The sequence below is a fragment of the Cyprinus carpio genome, chromosome B6 (genome assembly GCF_018340385.1).
Source record: "Cyprinus carpio isolate SPL01 chromosome B6, ASM1834038v1, whole genome shotgun sequence".
In the NCBI taxonomy this organism is placed as follows: domain Eukaryota; kingdom Metazoa; phylum Chordata; class Actinopteri; order Cypriniformes; family Cyprinidae; genus Cyprinus; species Cyprinus carpio.
In genome coordinates this window covers 19,798,506-19,818,536 of record NC_056602.1, presented here as the reverse complement: position 1 = coordinate 19,818,536, position 20,031 = coordinate 19,798,506, and the positions used below count along the sequence as shown (strand labels likewise).

At 37.7% G+C, this 20,031-nt stretch overlaps 1 protein-coding gene across 8 annotated transcripts in view; it reads left to right on the top strand.

The window, feature by feature from the left end:
- Positions 1–20,031, top strand: part of LOC109092127 (dynamin-like 120 kDa protein, mitochondrial) — a 41,376-nt gene that overhangs the window by 13,436 nt on the left and 7,909 nt on the right. For all 8 annotated transcript variants that reach the window (XM_042726097.1, XM_042726096.1, XM_042726095.1 and 5 more), the window contains 22 exons: positions 812–865; positions 986–1,090; positions 1,260–1,346; positions 1,572–1,685; positions 1,783–1,863; positions 2,029–2,103; positions 2,205–2,276; positions 2,377–2,476; positions 2,575–2,705; positions 2,882–2,954; positions 3,038–3,110; positions 3,198–3,313; positions 5,478–5,542; positions 6,614–6,690; positions 8,212–8,377; positions 8,654–8,806; positions 8,917–9,025; positions 9,101–9,180; positions 9,298–9,438; positions 9,535–9,651; positions 10,164–10,257; positions 10,433–10,543. In XM_042726097.1, coding sequence (XP_042582031.1) covers positions 812–865; positions 986–1,090; positions 1,260–1,346; positions 1,572–1,685; positions 1,783–1,863; positions 2,029–2,103; positions 2,205–2,276; positions 2,377–2,476; positions 2,575–2,705; positions 2,882–2,954; positions 3,038–3,110; positions 3,198–3,313; positions 5,478–5,542; positions 6,614–6,690; positions 8,212–8,377; positions 8,654–8,806; positions 8,917–9,025; positions 9,101–9,180; positions 9,298–9,438; positions 9,535–9,651; positions 10,164–10,257; positions 10,433–10,543 — 2,194 coding nt within the window. The remainder of the gene's footprint in view (positions 1–811; positions 866–985; positions 1,091–1,259; positions 1,347–1,571; positions 1,686–1,782; positions 1,864–2,028; positions 2,104–2,204; positions 2,277–2,376; positions 2,477–2,574; positions 2,706–2,881; positions 2,955–3,037; positions 3,111–3,197; positions 3,314–5,477; positions 5,543–6,613; positions 6,691–8,211; positions 8,378–8,653; positions 8,807–8,916; positions 9,026–9,100; positions 9,181–9,297; positions 9,439–9,534; positions 9,652–10,163; positions 10,258–10,432; positions 10,544–20,031) is intronic.

The window sequence follows — 20,031 nt, the reverse complement described above, 5'->3', positions numbered from 1 at the left end:
ATTAGCAGTTTAAACAATACAGTAAGATGTTTCGTTTTATTCAAGCAGCTTTCAAAAGACCCCTGCTCTAAACGTTTATTATTGTGAAAGTAAAAACATTTTTGCTATCCACCTATTGCTAGCAGAATAAGTGAAACTTGTATGATTTCATCATTTTTTGCGCTAAGCCCAAACTCGATCCATTCTGTCTCGCTCACGCAAACCCATTCATTTACACAGTTCCACGTATACATATTAATATTCACTGCATGGAGTGGTGTGCTGTCCTGAAACATGGAGTGCTATGCACTTTGCTCCAGCTGTCAGCCAGCAAAAATAACCTGCCTAACACCAGAACTAATTCTTCTGCACACAGGCAAAAGACATTTTATTTAGCAATAAACAAAGAGCATTTCAAATCACACACCCTTGCTTTTTATGTAGATGTGTGTTTGTGTGTTTGATGTTTTCCTTTGTGTCCTTCTCTCTTCAAATCATTCACTGCTTTTCTGTGATTTGGTACTCAACAATTGCATTGCAGGTGTGGGCCAAGAAATGATTTAGTGCTCTTGAAGCATCCTTTACAAATCATTTTTTGAAGTGTGGTGAATTGTGTGAAGAATAAATGATTAATTAAATGTTTGAAAAACCTGGAAGGGAAATTTCTTCTCTTTGCATTATCTTGCCTTTCCTCTGCTGGGATGCATGCTGGAACTGCATGAGATGTGGATTGTTTGTGTAATGGCTCTTACAGGGGGATATTAGGAAGATCAGCTGCCCTGAAAAGAAATAACATGGTCATAGTCTGCTACATTGTTTCTTGTGCTTTCAGTCATCTGATAAAGAAAAAGTTGACCAGCTTCAGGAAGAACTTCTTCGAACACAGGTATTAACAGTAATGTGTCACTGATTTTAAGCCTTGGTTTTTTCGTACTAAACCTTATAGCCTTTTCATCACGATCGATTTTTATACATTTTATCCTCTATTTCCCTCACGCTTATGCAGTTAAAGTACCAACGGCTGCTGGAGCGTCTGGAAAAGGAGAATAAGGAACTGAAGAAAGTGGTGTTGCAGAAAGATGACAAGGGTATTCACCAGAGAAAAGTCAAGGTCAGATTTTAACATTCTTCAATTATGCATATAAGTGATACATGCAATAAACTACTTTTTTCTTTCCTTTTCTTTTTTTTTAAGAATGGTTGGCTTTTTCATTGCAGTACATAAAGAACAGATCACAGGGCTTCATTTATTTATTTCTCCTGTTTTTGATCCTGTGCAGAAATCTTTGATTGATCTGTACTCTGAGGTCCTGGACATTCTCTCAGATTATGATTCCAACTACAATACTCAAGATCATCTACCAAGAGTCAGTATTCTTTTTCTTTCCCTTTTCTGTTATTTTACTTTAAATAAGCCAATGTGTTTTTTGCCTCTTCCTTCACTGTAATATATTTTTTCTTGCATTTTATTATACATATCTTTGAAATAAACTAAACTAAATAAACGAAACTAATGGTTTCTTTGCTATGTGGTTATATGGAACACCTCTTAATGGTTCAGACATAACCAGCTTCTGTCTTCTCTTCACTAGGTGGTGGTAGTTGGAGATCAGAGTGCAGGAAAGACCAGTGTGTTGGAGATGATAGCTCAAGCTAGGATCTTCCCCAGAGGCTCTGGAGAAATGATGACCAGATCTCCTGTCAAGGTGAATTAAACAAACCACACTCAGATAGTAGTTAGACAACACATGAACAATAATTATACAGTAAATATTATAATAATTGTGATGTGTTTACCTGTAGGTGACATTGAGTGAAGGCCCTCACCATGTAGCAATGTTCAAAGACAGCACTCGTGAGTTTGACCTTGGGAAAGAGGAGGATGTAAGTTTTTTTTACTAGGGGTGCTCGGATTGATCGACTACCGATCACTATCGGCCAATAATCGCTTTGGGATGTTAACTCAAATTATGTAGTACAAATTTGTCAGTCTCTATATTTGACTGTCAGGTCACTGAGATGATATGTTTTTTTATTTTTTATTTCTAGCTTGCAGCATTGAGGCACGAGATCGAACTCAGGATGAGGAAGAGTGTGAAGGAAGGTCAGACAGTCAGTCCTGAGGTGAGACCCTTCTTCCTTCACTGCTTTTGTGAAAACATTTACACTTGAATCTGCCCAAATACTTTTATATTCATCCTTCATGTGTTTTTATTCTGTGTTAGACCATCTCTTTAAGCGTAAAGGGTCCAGGAATTCAGAGAATGGTGCTCGTTGACTTGCCGGGTGTCATCAGTGTAAGTTTTGTGCACATTTCATACAATTTTACACATGATATAACCATATACATCTATGCAGAACATGTTAGATGTCACTGACTGTTTCATTTGTATACAGACTGTGACAACCGGCATGTCTGCTGACACAAAAGAAACCATTTTTAGCATTAGTAAAGCCTACATGCAGAATCCAAATGCCATCATCCTCTGCATTCAGGGTGAGTTTTCTTCCATTAAAATATTTGTCGTAAAATACTAGCATTTTCTTTAGCCAGCTCTGTTAATATTTCACTCTTGGTTTGTTTCTCTCTTTCAGATGGCTCAGTAGATGCAGAACGTAGTATAGTCACTGATCTGGTCAGTCAGATGGACCCTCAGGGCAAAAGGACCATCTTTGTTCTTACCAAGGTTGACCTGGCAGAAAAGAACCTAGCTAGTCCAAGCAGAGTAAGACCTTTAGATATTTCACATAAACTCTTGATAATGTGTTACTTCCTGTTTTAGCCACTAGAGGGAGGCATTTTGTGTCGTCTGACACTGCAGTTATGTACAGATGATGACATTCAATGGAATTTTTTAGTTCATTGTTTGCTTCAAATTATTACTTTTTCCCCCATTTGTAGATCCAGCAAATAGTTGAAGGCAAGTTATTCCCAATGAAGGCTTTGGGCTACTTTGCTGTAGTAACCGGCAAAGGTAAGCATGAGATCTTTTTAGAAACTATTTACATTTGAAATTTGGTGCACTAGAAATAATTCAATCCCATGTTTCTTTTGTAGGCAGTTCTAATGAAAGCATAGACTCCATCAAGGACTATGAGGAGGACTTCTTTCAGAGCTCAAGACTGCTGAGGTAGGAGTCAAATGCATATTTCTAACTCACCTGTTCTATAATCTGTTGCATATTTTGATAGCAAAAAATATTTTTCCAACCTGCTTAGGATGGCATGTTGAAAGCTCATCAGGTGACCACAAAGAACTTGAGTCTTGCTGTGTCAGACTGCTTCTGGAAGATGGTCAGGGAGTCAGTAGAACAACAAGCAGATGCCTTCAAAGGTAAGATGACTCCACCTAACAAATCTAAGAGGGATCGTTCACTCAAAAAATTTACATTCTGTCTACTCACCCACCTGTTGATCCAAACCTTATTTATTTACACCCCACACCCCTTGGACCACAAAAGAAAAAATGAAACAGAATGTCCAGTCTATGTTTTTCCATAAAAGAATAATAATAAATGAGTGGTATTGTAAATAAAATAAAATAAAAAACTGCAAAAAGATAGATTTAAAGCATCATAATTCTTCTTCCCCTAAAATAATCTAAAGCCATATTGATAACAGACTGAATGTATGTTTTTCTTGTTTTCAAGAAACATTTGCCATCCACCTTATGTCAAATCTTTAGGACAGTGGTTCGCAACTAAGGAACCGAGGGCCCAATAGGGGGACCCTAGAAAACTCACAAAACGTATTGTACAAATTTAATTTTATTTTTTTGCTCTAGAAGCAAAATAAAAATCTAAGATAGCTTTTCTGTGTCTTACCAAAAGAGGAAATATTGAGAGATTATTTATGGTGGTCAGAAGAAAGAAATATGTCAAATTTGCTAAGGTAATGTAACAATTACATGCTTCTATTGTCCTCATTTGTAAGTTGCTTTTGATAAAAGTGTATGCTACATGACTAAATGTATACAAAGTATAGTGTTATAAAATGTACATCAAATTTTTAAACAATAAAAATGTGAAAAACTTTGCTGGATTTATGATGCTAATAAATGTACATTGTTATAGTCTGTGAATGGGTCCATCCTTATTCAGTAATTCACAAATAACTGGAAAAAAATTCATGGGGCCTTTAATTGTTGTTGTGGACAATGAGAAGCCTTGGAGTCAAAAAGGTTGATAACTACTGCTAACTATTACAACATACTGTATCTGAAAACTCTAAAATAAAAAAGACACATGGACTGTGCTTTTAGCCCTTTAACTTGATCACTGCTATTTTTATCCCCTAATAAGATGCTGATTTTCAAGGGCATTCTGAGAAGCGGAGTGCACATCATCTCTCAGGAGACATAGTAAATAAACTTTAATAGAACCTAAACCAGCAGCTCGACAGCCACTTAACTCTGAAACCCACCTGAGCAGAGCCGTTTCCCTGTTCTGTGCGTGCTGATTCCCGTCACATCTCACCTCAGCTCAGACGTTCTGCACAGGGCACGCTGTAGACCTCCACGCTGCCAATTAACAGGCCACCCCTGCTAACGCTCTGCCTCTAGATTTATTGCCTGACCTGGGATGCTTCTCAAACCTTTGTGTGGGCTATCGATCTCTACGGCTGCACTGGGGCCGGCCCGATAACCAGAGCAATTAGCGTCATCTCCATTGTGTGAGCGAGGCACCCGGCCCGTGTGTATGCTGGGGACGCAGGGCCCCTGGGGAGCATGGGGTTGCTGATACAGTGCACGTCTGGCTCCAGGTGCATTGATCATGGCCACAGCGCAGTCTATCTGGTGTCCCTATATGGGGAATTAGACAGAGGGAGATGGAAAGTGTCTGAGGAATAGGGATGCTGTCACTGAAAAGTTTTAGTTCACTATTATTATAGGTGGTATTATAGATATTAATAGCACATTGTTTTATAGAAAATCTATTTATTTATAAAAAAAAATGTAAGTATGAGATTAATACCCAAGTTACTAATGATTGCATTTAAACTACATCTGACCTACTTACTGCAGTTTTTTTAATGAATTTTGTAACACTTTTATTGAAATATCACAGTTGTGACCTTATTTAAGTTATGCTGTTTGTAAAATTAGTATATTAAATGGATAGTACAACCCAAAATTAAAATTCTGTCATCATTTACTCACCCTCAAGTCCATCCAAAATTGTATGACTTTCTTTATCCTGTGTAACAGAAAATCTTTTGAAGAATGTAACAGAGGAGTTTTCATTCCCTTTGATTTCTGTTGTTTGGTCAGAAAATACTATGGATGTCAATGGGAACCCAAACTGTTTGGATTCCAAAATATATTTTGTTTCTATACAGGTTTGACATGAGGGTGAGTAAGTGACAGAATTTTCATTTTTTGGGTGGACTATCCTTAGTTCCTTTGTAACCGTCCAGATTAAAATGTTCCTTAAAAAAAGCTATGGATATTAATGAAAATAATCTAAATTGAACTTTTCTTCATGTTCCCTGTTGACCAGCATCCCGATTTAACCTGGAGACTGAGTGGAAAAACAACTATCCTCGCTTACGAGAGCTGGACAGGGTAAAAACTGGCTCCTGATTAAACTATTCTAGATCTTTAAATCTAGGACTCCTTGTTAAAGGGTTAGTTCACCCAAAAATTAAAATTAGCCTGTGATGTACTCTCGAGGCATCCTAGGTGTATATGACTTTCTTCTTTCAGACAATATCCAATTGGAGTTATACTAAAAATTGTATGGCCCCTCCAAGCCTTACAATGGGGGTAAGCAGGTGCTTTTTGTTAACAGTCCAGAAGACGTAAAAATTAAAGTGCTCGCTTCTGTAATAAAACGTGCCTCACACGGCTCCGGGGGATGAAAAAAGGCCTTATGTAGTGAATACATGCGTTTTTGTAAAATAAATATCCATATTTCAAACGTAATAAACACTTTTTCTCACTTCTCACTGACTGTCATATGTGCAAGCCGTTCTGGCAGATGACGTAGGACATATGCGTCGAGCGCGCCCGAGATATGCTAGTTTAGTGAGTTTGTTTACACGAGCAAAGGAAGCAAAGTTTCCTTAAGCACAGGAAAGCCAGTCTCCTCTTGGCTTATATCTAAATCCTCCTACATTTTTCTTTACAAATCCTCGGTTTGTACTTCTAATTCATAACCAGCGTTTTGCTTTGTTCTCTCTCCACGTTTGTCACTAACCACGCAACGCTGACGTCCTACATCATCCGCTGGAACGCCTCCCGCATACCACAGTCAGCGGAAGTGAGAAAAAAGTGTTTATTACATTGGAAATATGGATATTTTTCGTACAAACACGCACTGATTCGCTACAGGAGGCCTTTATTCACCCCACAGAGCCACGTGAGGGACTTTTTTATTACGGATGTGTGTGCTTTATTTCACGTCTTCTGAACGGTTGACAAAAATCACCAGCTTACCCCCATTGTAAGGCTTGGAGGGGCCAGGACTTCTGGTATTCTGATTTATGTATGGTAAATGATCAAAAAAACATTAGTTAATAATTTATTTATAATATTAGTTATTTATTACTTAAAAAAAACTTTAATCTACTGTATAAGTTCTTATTACATTTTTTATATGTTTAATACTGTCTATGTCATGCTCCTCATTCCTAGAACGAGCTGTATGAGAAGGCCAAAAATGAGATATTGGATGAGGTGATCAGCTTGAGTCAAGTTACACCACAACATTGGTGAGCACTTCTCTTTTCATTAACGACAAAATTAATTGTTGGGTTGTCAATTTATTTGAGTTTTTTTTATTTTTTTTTGTATATAATTAATTTTTGTGTGCATATTTTTTATATTGTTTGGTTTAATTTGTACTAATTTTGTTTTGCCTACTTCATAATTGAATACTAATTTACAAAACATGAAGATGGTACTTCCAACTTCCAATGCACACTTCATGAAATTAAGCATAGACCATTTATCTTGTTTCAAATGTTTATTTTGTCATCATTTGCTATATCCAGCAAAGTAAACCAAAAGATTAAAGTTTCTCAAAAATCTGTATTTTCTGCAAGCTTTTTTTCAAGATAAATTTAGATGTCTTTCCGAAAAAAGACTCTTAGAAACTCCAAAAGGACACCAAAGGAGCCCATATAAGCACATATGAAAGAAAAAAATATGAATTTTTGAGTATGTGTACAGTGCAACAGCAAAGAGCTTTTTTACATTTTAGAGAAGTCAAGTTGCAATACCGAACAGGACCACATGGAGATGAAAAAAACCCTAAAGTTTTCACCCCCTGGCTCTTAATGCATCATGTTTCCTTCTGGAGCATCAGTGAATGTTTAAACCTTTTTTATAGTTGCGTTTGAGTCCGTCAGTTGTCCTCAGTGTAAAAAGATGGATCTCAAAATCATACAGTCACTGCTGAAAAGGATTCAAATATGCAAAAGATGCTGGAAACCTGAAGAATCTGCAGGACCTGGAAGTTTTTTCTGAAGAACAGTGCTCAGTTTAACTGTTCAGAACAAACAAGGGACTCATGAACAACCATCACAAAACAAAAAAACAGTCACAGATCATCCAGGTAGCCACACAGTATTAAGAACCTGTGTGTAGGTTTATAGTATGTGTAGAAGTATAAAATGTGTTATTTTAATAATCTCAGCTATTTTTTTTTTGGTCTTGTGGACTATATGTAAACTGGATGTTGAATGTTTTTTGGATGTTAAACTCAACATCTCCATCTCATGGCTTCAGGGCTGACTCTACCTTCAGAATGCAAAGCTGCAAGCTGTACCCGGAGTTATGAACCTAAAACCCAGAGGAGCAAGCTAAATGAAATAGATCAGATGTTTGTAGGGGGCCCAGTGTGCTCCATCAGCCTCTCAAATCAATAGCATGATGAATAGCTGGAGGGTGGCTTCTCTGGGCAGCGCTAGTTTGGTGGTATTGGAGATGTGTGTGTATTGATGTACCACACTAGAACAAAGCAAACAGGAAGCTATGAAATATGGTTTCCTTTTATGATAAATGAGCTTCACCATAACCCTCAGAATATTCTCATCTTTGTCTTAATGTCAAGTCCTATACTTTCCACTCGACTGTTTAGAGTTATGAAGTACATTTTTGGTGTTCTCTCATTTGATGGTTGAAAGAACTGAAAACAATGTAATTAACATTGTTTATTGTGCACTTGGCTTACATTAAATAACAGCTTGGTCAATTTAAGAATTAACAAACATAATTTTATATCATTTTAGGGAGTCCATCTTACAGAAGAAGCTTTGGGAAAGGGTCTCGACACACGTTATTGAGAACATCTACCTGCCTGCTGCTCAGACCATGAACTCGGGCACTTTCAACACCACTGTAGACATCAAACTTAAGCAATGGACTGACAAACAACTTCCTCATAAAGCGCTGGAGGTAATGAACACTGATGAACCGCTGCTTTTTATTTGTGCTCATAGTTGGTAGTTAAACTTCTCAAATCGTCAGGTAAAAAATTATATTATATTAATTATATTATATAAAAAAAATAGGCTTAGGGTTACTTGCATGTAATCATGCATAATTAATTATTATAATAGTAAGTACATGTAACGTGTAACAAGGACACCTTAAAATAAAGTGTTACCGAAATCTTCTAAAATATTTGTCTCATCCAGTTTTTAAATCTGTCGTCTTTTCTTTGCTACTCAGGTTGCTTGGGAAACTTTGCAGGAGGAGTTTGCCCGCTTTATGGCAGAATACAAAGGGAAAGACCAGGATGACATCTTTGATAAGCTGAAGGAAGCTGTCAAGGATGAAAGCGTCAAACGACACAAGTGGAATGAAAGAGCCATGGACAGCTTGGTAAATATAACATACAGAATTACCTGAAAATGTAGATTATTTTAATAATGCGGGACACAGGTGTTTCTTCAGTGTTGTTGGTAAATGTAACTTATGTATGTGGGGTTTAGAGAGTGATTCAACACAACGCTCTGGAGGATCGTTCTATCACAGACAAGCCCCAGTGGGATGCCGCTATTCAGTTCATGGAGGAAACACTGCAGGCTCGCCTTAAAGACAGTATGTCTACCCCTCATAAAGCCCTTTCTTGTCTGTCAGTCTATGGAGTGTGTGACTCATCTTCCTGTGTTGCAGCTGACTCAGTAATAGCAGATATGGTGGGGCCAGACTGGAAGCAGAGGTGGTTTAGCTGGAAAAATCGAACACCAGAGCAGGTTGGACAGACAGCACTATAAATTTTATTTATTTTTAGTATTACTAGAGTCTGTGGTATTACTACATGCAGGTGCTAGTGATAAGAAAGTCTACATAATTGTGTTTCGTATCTCTAGCATATCCGTAATGAAACCAAAAACGAGCTGGAGCGTCTGTTGAAGCTGCATGAGGATCACACAGCCTACCTGGCTAATGATGAGGTCACTACAGTGCGCAAAAACCTGGAGGGCAGAGGAGTGGAAGTGGACCCCATACTGGTAAGTGAGACACCTGGAGAGAATATCTAACATAACTATCTGTACATCAGATTGAATGTTTTTTTTTTCACTAATTTAACTGATATCTTTCCGCAGATCAAGGACACTTGGCACCAACTCTATCGACGTCATTTCCTGCAGAAAGCATTATTACATTGTAACCTCTGCAGGCGAGGTTTCTACTACTACCAGAGGCACTTTGTAGACTCTGAGGTAAAGAAGAAGCCTTTTTATTCAAATTTACTAAAAAATAATAATTGGAGCTTTCAAAGTTTTCACTTTCTGGAATAATTATATGCTTTATAGTAATACATGTATTTATTTTATTTATTTAAATATTATTATAAAAATTATTATAAATAAAAATAATATAAATATTATTTTGTTTGAAGATAAAAAAAAGGTACAATTTAGAATTTTAAAGAAAAAAAAAGCTACAATTAATAAGTAAAATAAATGTAATGCTATGTAACATTTAAATATTCTCAGCTGTGGAATGACCATGGCCATTGGTGTCCATTTGAAATACTTTATTAACAGGGAATTTATTAATAAAGGCAAACCAGATAATAAACATAACCAAAACATAACATTCCGTAACTAAAGAAAAGTAATTTGCATTCTTTGTATAATATAATCTTTTGACTGAAGACTGTAATAGCTGTTTATTTTGTGTTAAAAAGTTCTTTTTAGCTAATGTTTTGACTTATTTCTCTGTGTTCCAGCTTGAGTGCAATGATGTGGTTCTGTTCTGGAGGATCCAGAGGATGTTGGCCATCACAGCCAATACTCTTAGACAACAGCTCACTAATACAGAGGGTATGTCTGTGGGTTCTCATTACCAAGCAAGCTTTCCTGCAAACAAGTCTTCAGTTCTGGTTACTTACTAAATAATCTGTTATTACAAATTGAGACTGAGACTACTGGTATCATTATGTTCCACGGTCAAACAACAAAAGTATGAGTGTTTTTTTTTTTTTTTTTTTTTAAACAGTGCGGCGCTTAGAGAAGAATGTTAAAGAAGTATTAGAGGACTTTGGAGAGGATACTGAGAAGAAAGTCCAGCTGATCACAGGCAGGAGGGTTCAGTTGGCAGAAGACCTCAGTAAGTCCATCCTCATGCTTTTTCCTGTGAAACTGCAGCACGACAGGGCCACCATCAGAGGGCAGTGTTGTTTTGCACTTGAGTACTTTCATGTTATCTACAATAGATAGTTTATTCAATTAACAGATTTCACTCCAGCATTACATTTCCTTTTTTTGTGTTATGTTTATAAAATTATATAATATTTTTATAAACATAATATAAGATTTTTATTTAGTTTTTTACTTTGGATGTGTATTTTTCATTATTTTTTAGTGCAACAATTAAATTAATTGTTTTTTTAAGTTATTTTTTTATTGTCCTACATTGAGTGAGAATGGTTAATCAAATCAGCTTTTTCTGAGCATTTCCTCACATTTGTTTTCTAAAAGTTTTTTTTAAAAGGGGCTAACCCATTTGTACTTAAGTGTCAGGTGACTGCGGTCGGAATTCCACTGCTTCCAGTGATTTTTCCATTGTACCTTCTTATTCAATTTAACTGATAATACTTCTGAATATACGGAGAGCTTTCCACACTCTCTTCACTCTCGCACTCCCTCTTTTTTTTTTTCTTTTTCCTGTTCCTTCCTCTGTTGAGGCTTGAACCCTTAATTGGCCTTCACAGTGTGAGAGAGCTCCTGGCTGCACACTGCCTGCTGTCTGTCATGTCTTCAGCCCTGGTTACTGTTAAACACTCTGTTGATTAAAGCAGCAATTTGTGGAGGCACGACTGACATGCTCAGACTTGATCTGGTGCAGACACACGACTCGCACACACGTTCTGTCATTACTGTGATAACAGAGAGTGAGGTAATGGCACTGCCGCCCAGGTTAGTGTGTGCTTAGACACAATAGTAAGTCTGCCTACACAGTGTCTTGTGTCATAAAAAGCCTCTCTGCCTTTTGCAAGAAGAATTTCTTTGCGTATATAAGAGACCTCTCTAAATGCTTACTGTCTCTTTTGAACAGGTTGACTTGCTTAAGTGTTTTTGCAATGGACTGGAAAAAGCATGACTGAAGACATGTTCGCATCAAGGACTGTAACAAACTTTAACTATAAAGTTTTGATAATCATTCTAATGCTATGAGAATAGGAAAGTCCACACCACTACAATGTTCATGGCACAGAGAAATGATATTGTTGTAATCAAGCTAATGAATGATAAATACATTAACAGCAAATCAGAATTCACATAACAGTAGCTTGTGCTTATAATAAACAATATTATTATGCGTTGGAGTGGATGCTAATATAATTATTGTTTTAGTTATCTTTATAATTATAGTTCTTGGTTGGTATGAACAGGTCTTAAGTCTTAAGGACACAATCTTTTAGGACTGAGTTGGACCAGGTTTTAACCAATAAGAAGTGCTTCATCTGTTTTGACTGCTTTTGTATCTGCCTGAATACTGTATAAAGACCAGGATGTTGGGTCCCGTGAGCATGTCCACTAGTCTTAGATGTCCGACTCTCCACTTTGTAAGCCTGGTGCTTGGCGTTGGGTAACCCTTAGAGTGGATTCCTGTGCTGTAAAGCATGACGTTGCCTGGTGGACAACCAGCACTTAGGGAAAACACAAGCATGACCTCCCAAGAAGTGGCTGTAATGCTAATAAAAGCAAGTCTGGGCATGCATGCATGCATCAGTGCCCTAGCGGTTGCCACTGCACAAAACACACTGGTCACTCTATTAAGGTGCAGTCAGTCTTTATGAGTTGGAGTGGGCTGTAGTGACAGGTCTTGGATTGTTAATAATGGTTGCCAAGATATGAAAAACAATTGCCGTTTTTTTTAACCTAACAATTAGGGCCTGCAAAGTCACCACTTTTGAGATTAATGAAATGTTAAATGGCATGAATGCCATTAACAGATTTCCCAAACTTTTCGCCTTAAAAAATTTGAGATTAAAAAGAAAAAAAAAGTTAAATTAATACTTAAAGTATTTTTAAAGTTAAAAATTAAATAAAAATAAATGTAATGCCACTTAATATTTCATTATTTGCATTAGTGGAAAAACCATGCATCACTGTTCAGTAGTCAATATTTTTTTGAAAGACATCATTAACAGGGATTTAACAAACATAAATCATGATTTATTGTTTTATTTTATTGACAGGCCTTGACAGACCTAACAGTTTATTGAATTTTGTTAATGAATTAAGCAAAGTTCTGACTGCAGTACATAATTTTTTTAATTGAAGCAGAAACTTTCTTATGAATTAAACCATATCAGACCCAGCTGTTTTCACCATATTGTTGTCCATTTTGTTTTCAGTTTGAAGTAGAAAATGACTATTTGGCTATTTTAGCTTTTCTAGTTGCCATTAGGTTACAGGAGTCATAATGACTTGGTCATTTGCAGTGTCTCACATAGTTTTTCCATTTTCTTAAACCGTATACTGTAAATTTTTGTGGACATGGGATAAATAAAAAGCATAATTGAAGTTGTCAGGCAAGAGATTTGCAAATGTGTTTAGTGTAAGCATACTACATTGTCTGTGTGTATACACAATTTATGCAGTGTGGTGTTGTATTAGAGGTGATGTTTTTGTAAGTGCAACGGTTTTGCCAGCTTTTTAGGGGGCACAGTTTTTGCCACATCCTGAAGGGATATGCAAAGAACATGAGTATTTCTTTTCAAATAGCAGGGAGGAATTTGTGGGCCTGTCTGGCCTTGCCGCCTTTCCTGCGTGAGGTGGCATCATATTGCCAGGGTTCCTGGAGCTTTTGATGTACTTTGATGCACTGTCCCGGCTTCCTCTTGGAGAGAACAAATGATCTTATTTCAACCGTGCTCACCTCTTAAATTCTTAAACCATTTAAACAGTGAGGTTTTCAATCTGGTCTGGTTTCAAGCACCAGCATGCTACTCTTAAAAGGTTTTTTTTTTTTCCGTTATCACCTTGCAAGCTGATTCAAACTCTCTTTTTACTGGCATCTATGTTTCTATGAAGAACCTTAAACCTCTATGGTACTTTTCCATTACTCATAAAGTTCTTTATAGTGGAAAAAGGCTATTTCAATTATTTGAATGTTCTTCACACTTAAAAATGGTTCTTCGAAGAACTGTTCACTGAAAGGTTCGTTGGGAGTCCCAAAAAAATGGTTCTTTTATGGCATCACTTGAAACCTGTTTTAGATGATCTAAAACCTAAAATAAGCATAAGCTTTCATTTCTCACCTTCCCAGAAATCACATTGTCATATAAAAAAATCTAACATTTCCAGAGCTTTAATGACCCTAGCATACTTTCTCAGTTGGCTCTTCCTAAAGTTCCATCCATCACTTTCTGAGCAGCAGTTATGACAAGTGCCTCACAGACGTCTGACTTCTGGAGAGTTTCTGGAGGTTTTTACAAATCAGTGAAGCTCATTACTCTTTACGAAGCACTCTGAGCGTTGTGCTTTAGTTCACTTTGATGACGCTTTGGTAGATCCAATCTTGAACTGTACTGAGTGTACAAAATTGGATCTTTTTGATTTGTTTTATTCCACTGGATGGTGATTTTAGAAGGGATATCTATTCCATGTCGCCCACCTTACAAGACCCAACAGGAAAAGATTCCAGAATCCAGTAGCGGACGGGAGGGGTTAGGAACAGGGGGATTTCAAGCTCCATGATCTTTAAATCACCTATGAGCTGTTGTTACACGCTTCCCATCTCGCTCCCTGTTTGCTTTTTTTTTTTTTTTTTTTTTTCGGATTGGAAAAACTGACAGCCCCCTTCATAAAGCAAGAGATGTATTGACGGGCTCATGGAACCTGGGGCTGAGCCAGGGGTTGAGTCCGGCTCACACGAGGCCGTGAGGGGCTGTTACTCCCACAGGTGCAGGGAGCTGAGCCACTGACCCTGGCCTCACCTGTCTGCCTGTTTGAAGATGAGGAGCTAGGGGGGGAACAGGGGCACTTCCCTTAACAAAGAGAAAAAAAAATTACCCCTTGGGGCAAAGTCTGGTGTTAAGAGCGATTTGCCCTTACTTGCAGGCAGACAGGCAGTGAGCTGCTCTGGTTTCACACTTGGGGATTGTGCGTGTGTGTGTGTGAGAGAAAGAGAGAGGGGGAATGCGTGGGATTAGATGTGCAAGATGGCTGCATTCAGGCTTGTTACTGTGGCTGCTGCCTGTGGGTGATGTGTCGTGTGTGTGTACGCTGTGCCAGGGCAGCTGTATGGCACTGTGCCTCAGCTGGAACTCTGCCTAAATTGCTAATATGCAGCTGCAGGTATGTCAGGACGGCTTTATGAACCTTTGATTTACCTAATAGAGTCAATTCAATTACAACACTTCAGAGTTTATGTGGCTCCCTCTCTTGTCAATCTGTATAGAGCATTTTGTGGTGTGTGTTGGACCCGAAAAATTGTCGAAACATTGCCCGGTCGCCTTCTGTGTGAACGCAAACACGTCCCGGGATTGATTCTGTGATTGATCCCGGGTTGGGGACCTAGTAACATTGCAGAGTTTAGTCCCGGAACGAGCGCTGTGTGAACAAAAGCCAGAACTAATGCCATGTCGTAGTGATGACGCACGTTATTGCACGACTCTTTTAGCGTGTTTTGAAGGCAGATCTACGTTCGCGACGAAACAAATATGTGCAAACTGTAACGAAGCAGAGATCAGTTAGTTCCTCACTTTCCGCGCTGAAGCGGAGATCGTTCGCCAGCTTAAGTGAAAGTTAACATGCCTAGCGTTTTCGACTCGTGCATTACACGTCACACCCTGATATCACGTGTCTTTACGGGACCTTGACGGGTTGTGTGTGAACGCACGCTCATATTCCGGGTAATCACTTAAAAAGTGTGAAAGTGCAAAATCTTGCGACCCGGGAACAATTGGCGGGACACATTACACGTGTATTTTCCGGAATCGCAGTGTGAAAGGGGCTTAAGACAGTCATAGACTTGGCTTTTGGTTTCTATTTCATTTATTTATTTTTTTAATGTTGGAAAATTGATGTGTAATTATTTTTAGGTACTTCTTTTTTGGGCTTTTTAAAGGCCCTCAAGCACTCAAAAATTAGCCTTTGAGACGTGGCAACCGAAATGTGGGTTGTTTTTCCACATTTTGAGCTGTACTCTAACTTTTTATGGGGTGATAGGACATTATTGTGGAGAGAAGGAAGGGGGAATCGGGGCAAAAATAGCCTGGCTTCAAACTTGCATCCCTGCAGCAGCAGTACATGTCTACAGCATGTGCACGTGCAGTTGAAGTAATTTAGTTTTAGAAAAGTTTGTGAGCTATTTATTTTATTCCCTTTTTTTTTTTTTTGGAATCCATTACTTGATTTTTGTATTATTGTATTATTTTATTTGTCATTTTTGGAATCCGTGACTTTTTCTTTTTTTTTTTTTTTTTTTTTGCTTTGTTTTTGTTTTGATTTTGATTTTTATTTATTTTTGCTTTCATATTTGGAATCAGTTTTTTGTTTTGTTTGGGAATAACTGAGACAGTGGATTGTAAATTGGTCTAACAACGACAGGCCTATGCATACATTAGGCCATGAATTTGACAAGAGTTAGAATTCTCGCGTATTTCTGAGGCAGGGGCTTCATAAAAACAGGAAATGATCAGCGCGTTTATAGGAGTAGGGACAGAGCGGTGTGGAATAAAGGTAAATTATGTGGAAAATAATGTTAGACTGCACCCCATAAACACAATCAAGCCTAGAAAAAAAACCGTCAACCACCCCTTTAAGATGCGCTCTTATGTTCAGTCTCACACTCCCCCTCGTCACCTTTGCATCATTTTGTCTCCCTTGTGAAAGGATGACGTGGAAACCAGTTTTAGCACTCAATGAAAACCGCTCCTCCGTTTCCTCCTCACGTAGTGATGTACTGTTGCTGCCCTGAGCTCTGTATACACAGGGTTTGACTGTGTTTGCATGAGGTGTTAGGTCACCACAGAAGTTGGTGTACCACCTCCTTACAGCGTCTCTCTCTCTCGCTCGCTTTGTCCTCTATCTAATCATTCCCTTGACTGTATGTTTTGGCATTTTATAGGTTTATCTAGAGCTTGGAGTATGAAAGTTATGGTGCATATGGCAGCTCAGGTATGTACTGTTGATCCCGTAAGTGTTGCCCAGCTCGTGATGTTGCACAGCTAGCTGGACTGTAGAATGTTTCATCAAAGAGCTATAGAAATAATCATCTATATGTTAAGAACAAGTGTTATTTTATTATCATTGGGTTTTGAATTAGGTTTTATTTTTCTATTTTCTATTTTTATATTTTTTTTTTTATTTTTTTTTTTTTTTTTTTGTTTTTTTATTTGTTTTAATTTTTTTTTTTTTTATAAAGGTTTAGGTTTTAGTTTGTTTAGTTTTAGTTATTTTACTACAACTTAAAACTAAGCAAAAATTATAATTCTGCTTCTGTAACTAGTTGAAATTAGTTTACAGTTTTTATATTTTACTTTATTTTAGTTGATGTTTATTTTATTTCAAGTAATTTTTTATGGTTTTGGTTTTAGGTTTAAATAACAATAATCCTGTTAAGAATGTGAAGATAGGCAATTGTTTGGTCCCGATTAACCTGTAATTATTTGTTTATTTACTGATATTTTTACTTAATATTTTTTGACCCCGTTTTTTAAAATAAACTTTATTATTCTTAACTCACAGCAGTACAAAGTCATACAGCTATAATTTAACTCTATAAAGAAAACTTGTTGTGATCCCTTCAGCTGGCAACCATTGAGTCATTCGTACTGTTGAGCCCTGTACTGACATGAAAACTTATTTTTATTGATTTATGCAAATGAATGTTCAGTTCAGCAAAGTCGTATACAAAAACCGAACCAATAAACTTATATTCAAGAAAAACGGCACGCTTTAGGATGTCATGCATCAATTTATAGAGAGCTATATGCAATTGCCTTTCATCTGTAGCCAGCTTCTGTGTTTTTCCTTTTCTCAGCCTCGCCTCTTCTTTCTCACACGCTCCCACCATATTCCCTGCACCCCATCGCTCTGATGTGAAAAGCATGTTTTTGGCCTGCCCCTACAGTGACAGAAAGACGATTATGCCTTTCTTTCAGGCCAAAAGGAAACTGCTCCCATCTCTAAAACAGCTGGAGCGAGCCCCATTTTCACCCCCCGAAACTGGCTTGTAGCCCCAGTCTTCCCATGCAAGCTGATAATGGGCCGCCCACTCCCACCAACGCATCCCCGTCACCCCCCATCCAAGTGCTCTCAAAGGTCCTGCTCCCCACATATAAATCTCTCAACACTTTTCGTCCCAGTGAAGGAAGTATATTCCCTCTTCTCCCTTTTACCGTTACCCTGCCTTCAAACCTGGGGAAGCGAAAGGCAAATGAGTGGGAAATGAACCAGAGAACTTGCATTTCCATTTCACCATTCGTCCCGTCACAAAAAGTGCCTCTGGGGTTGGCAGGATCGAGTCCCGTTGTCATTTGGTCTCCTGCAAGGCTGTTCTCAAAGCCTCCGCACTCCGCACCATACATCTATCTGTCAGATAGTCTCTTATGAGGTAATAGGAAAACCATACATCCTTCCTCACTGAGTAAAAATAGAACACTTGTTGCAATGCTTCACCTTCTGGCCCAGTCGCGATGACACTGCGTGACATTGTACTGCTCCTTTATCATGTCTTTGTTCAATTCATAGTTAAAAGAAGGGATTTACTGAAGCTATAATTTCAGTCCCGGCATGACTTTAATGCATTCTGTAAACCGCGGCAACAAAGTATTTTCTCTCTTAAATCCAGAGACCTAAAGTTGAACCCTTAACAAGTGCACAACATTTATCAGTAAATATGTTGTCCCACCTAATGATCAATTAAATCAGGATCTGATGAAAAGCCTCAAATGGATTTCTGCACACACATTAGCCGGTTAGAATGTAATATTCAGACTGATCAGGTTCCATACAAGTGGGGTTAAAGGGATAGTTCAACCAAAAAATGAAAATTTTGTCAATTAATCACCCTCAATGCAGTTCTAAACCTGTATAACTTGCTTTCTTGCTAACACTTTATTTTAAGGTGTCCTTGTCAAACGTTGCATGTACTTACTATTATAATAACAATAAATTATGCATAATTACATGTAAGTAACCCTAATGCAAACACTAATCCTTACCCTAACCATATAGTAACTACATGTAGTTAAATAATATTACTCAGTTCTTAAATGTATAATTGCACTGTAACAAGGATGCCTTAAAATAAAATGTAACTGCTTTCTTCTTTAGAACACAAAATATGAGGTTTAGAAGGATAGTTTGATTATTTTTGTCCTAATGAAAGTTATATAAATGTATTGACTTTCATTGCAAGGACAAACAACACTAGGAAGAAAGGTTGGCACTCACAACATGAGGGTGAGTAAATGATGACAGAATTTTCATTTTTTGGGGTGAAATATCACTTTAAGATGACCATAAGTGTTGCCAATTATAGATGGGATAGAGTCCAACTGCGGCCACCTGCAATTTCGAGTGCAGGGTCAAAGTTGGATCTTTATGCTGACTGACATGCAGTTATGAGATCGTTCTTTTTCAGCATGGGTAACTTTTGGTCTCAAATGCTAATAGAGGGATGGCCGTCTATTGTCCGGTTGACTGTTTTCAGGCTGTTCCATGTCTTGACTTGCCCCTGTCTTACCTGTGCCAAAGCCCTGTAATTAAATGCTTATTGGAGGCCAGGCTGGAGGGAGGCTGTGAAGGGGAGGTGAGGAGTTCAGCGTACACCTGGGTTGACACAATGCTGTCTGCACAGCCCTCATAAGGAGGAGTCTCTTACTCAGCCCAAGGGGAAAGTGAAAAGAAAATTCCCATTAGTTGCACCATCAGATGTTGTTCAAAGCTTCTGACTGCTGGGTATGTTGAGATGAATGTTACAAAAGTCTGTAGTGGCTCATTATCTGTAAAATCGTCATGAAACCATAACCATTAGCAATCAGATGATAATTATTTTAATGTTATGACCAATAACTAATAAATACATATTTTATTTATTTATTTTTTATGTGTAACACAAAATAAGATATTTTGAGAAATGTGTCAGGGTTTTTTTTTTTTCCTGTTCAGTGGTAGTCAGCAGGGATCCAGTGTCGTTTGGTTGCTGATGTTCTGCAGAAAATTGCATACAGGTTTGGAATTACATGAGGTTGAGTAAATAATGACAGAATTCACATTTTGGGATGGACTAGCCTTTGAATTTATCCATTTTAATTAATTTATTTTTTATTTTTTTGCAAATTTATCATGCATCCCTATCCGTAATGTGATGTTTTCCATTGTGTTTGCATTATCAAATTGTGACAATTAGCATAGCTCTATCATGGTATGTTGTCTAAGATAAGTGGATCTAAAGGTAAAAAGTAGTGGTCGACCGATATTGGTTTTTTGACTGCCGATGCTGATATCTTGGAAGGCAGGGGGGCCGATAGCCGATATACAGTAAAGCCGATATAATTATTATTATTATTTTTTATACTTAAGACATTTGAAATCATTGGACACTGGATTAATAAATAAATGTGTAAAATAAATATA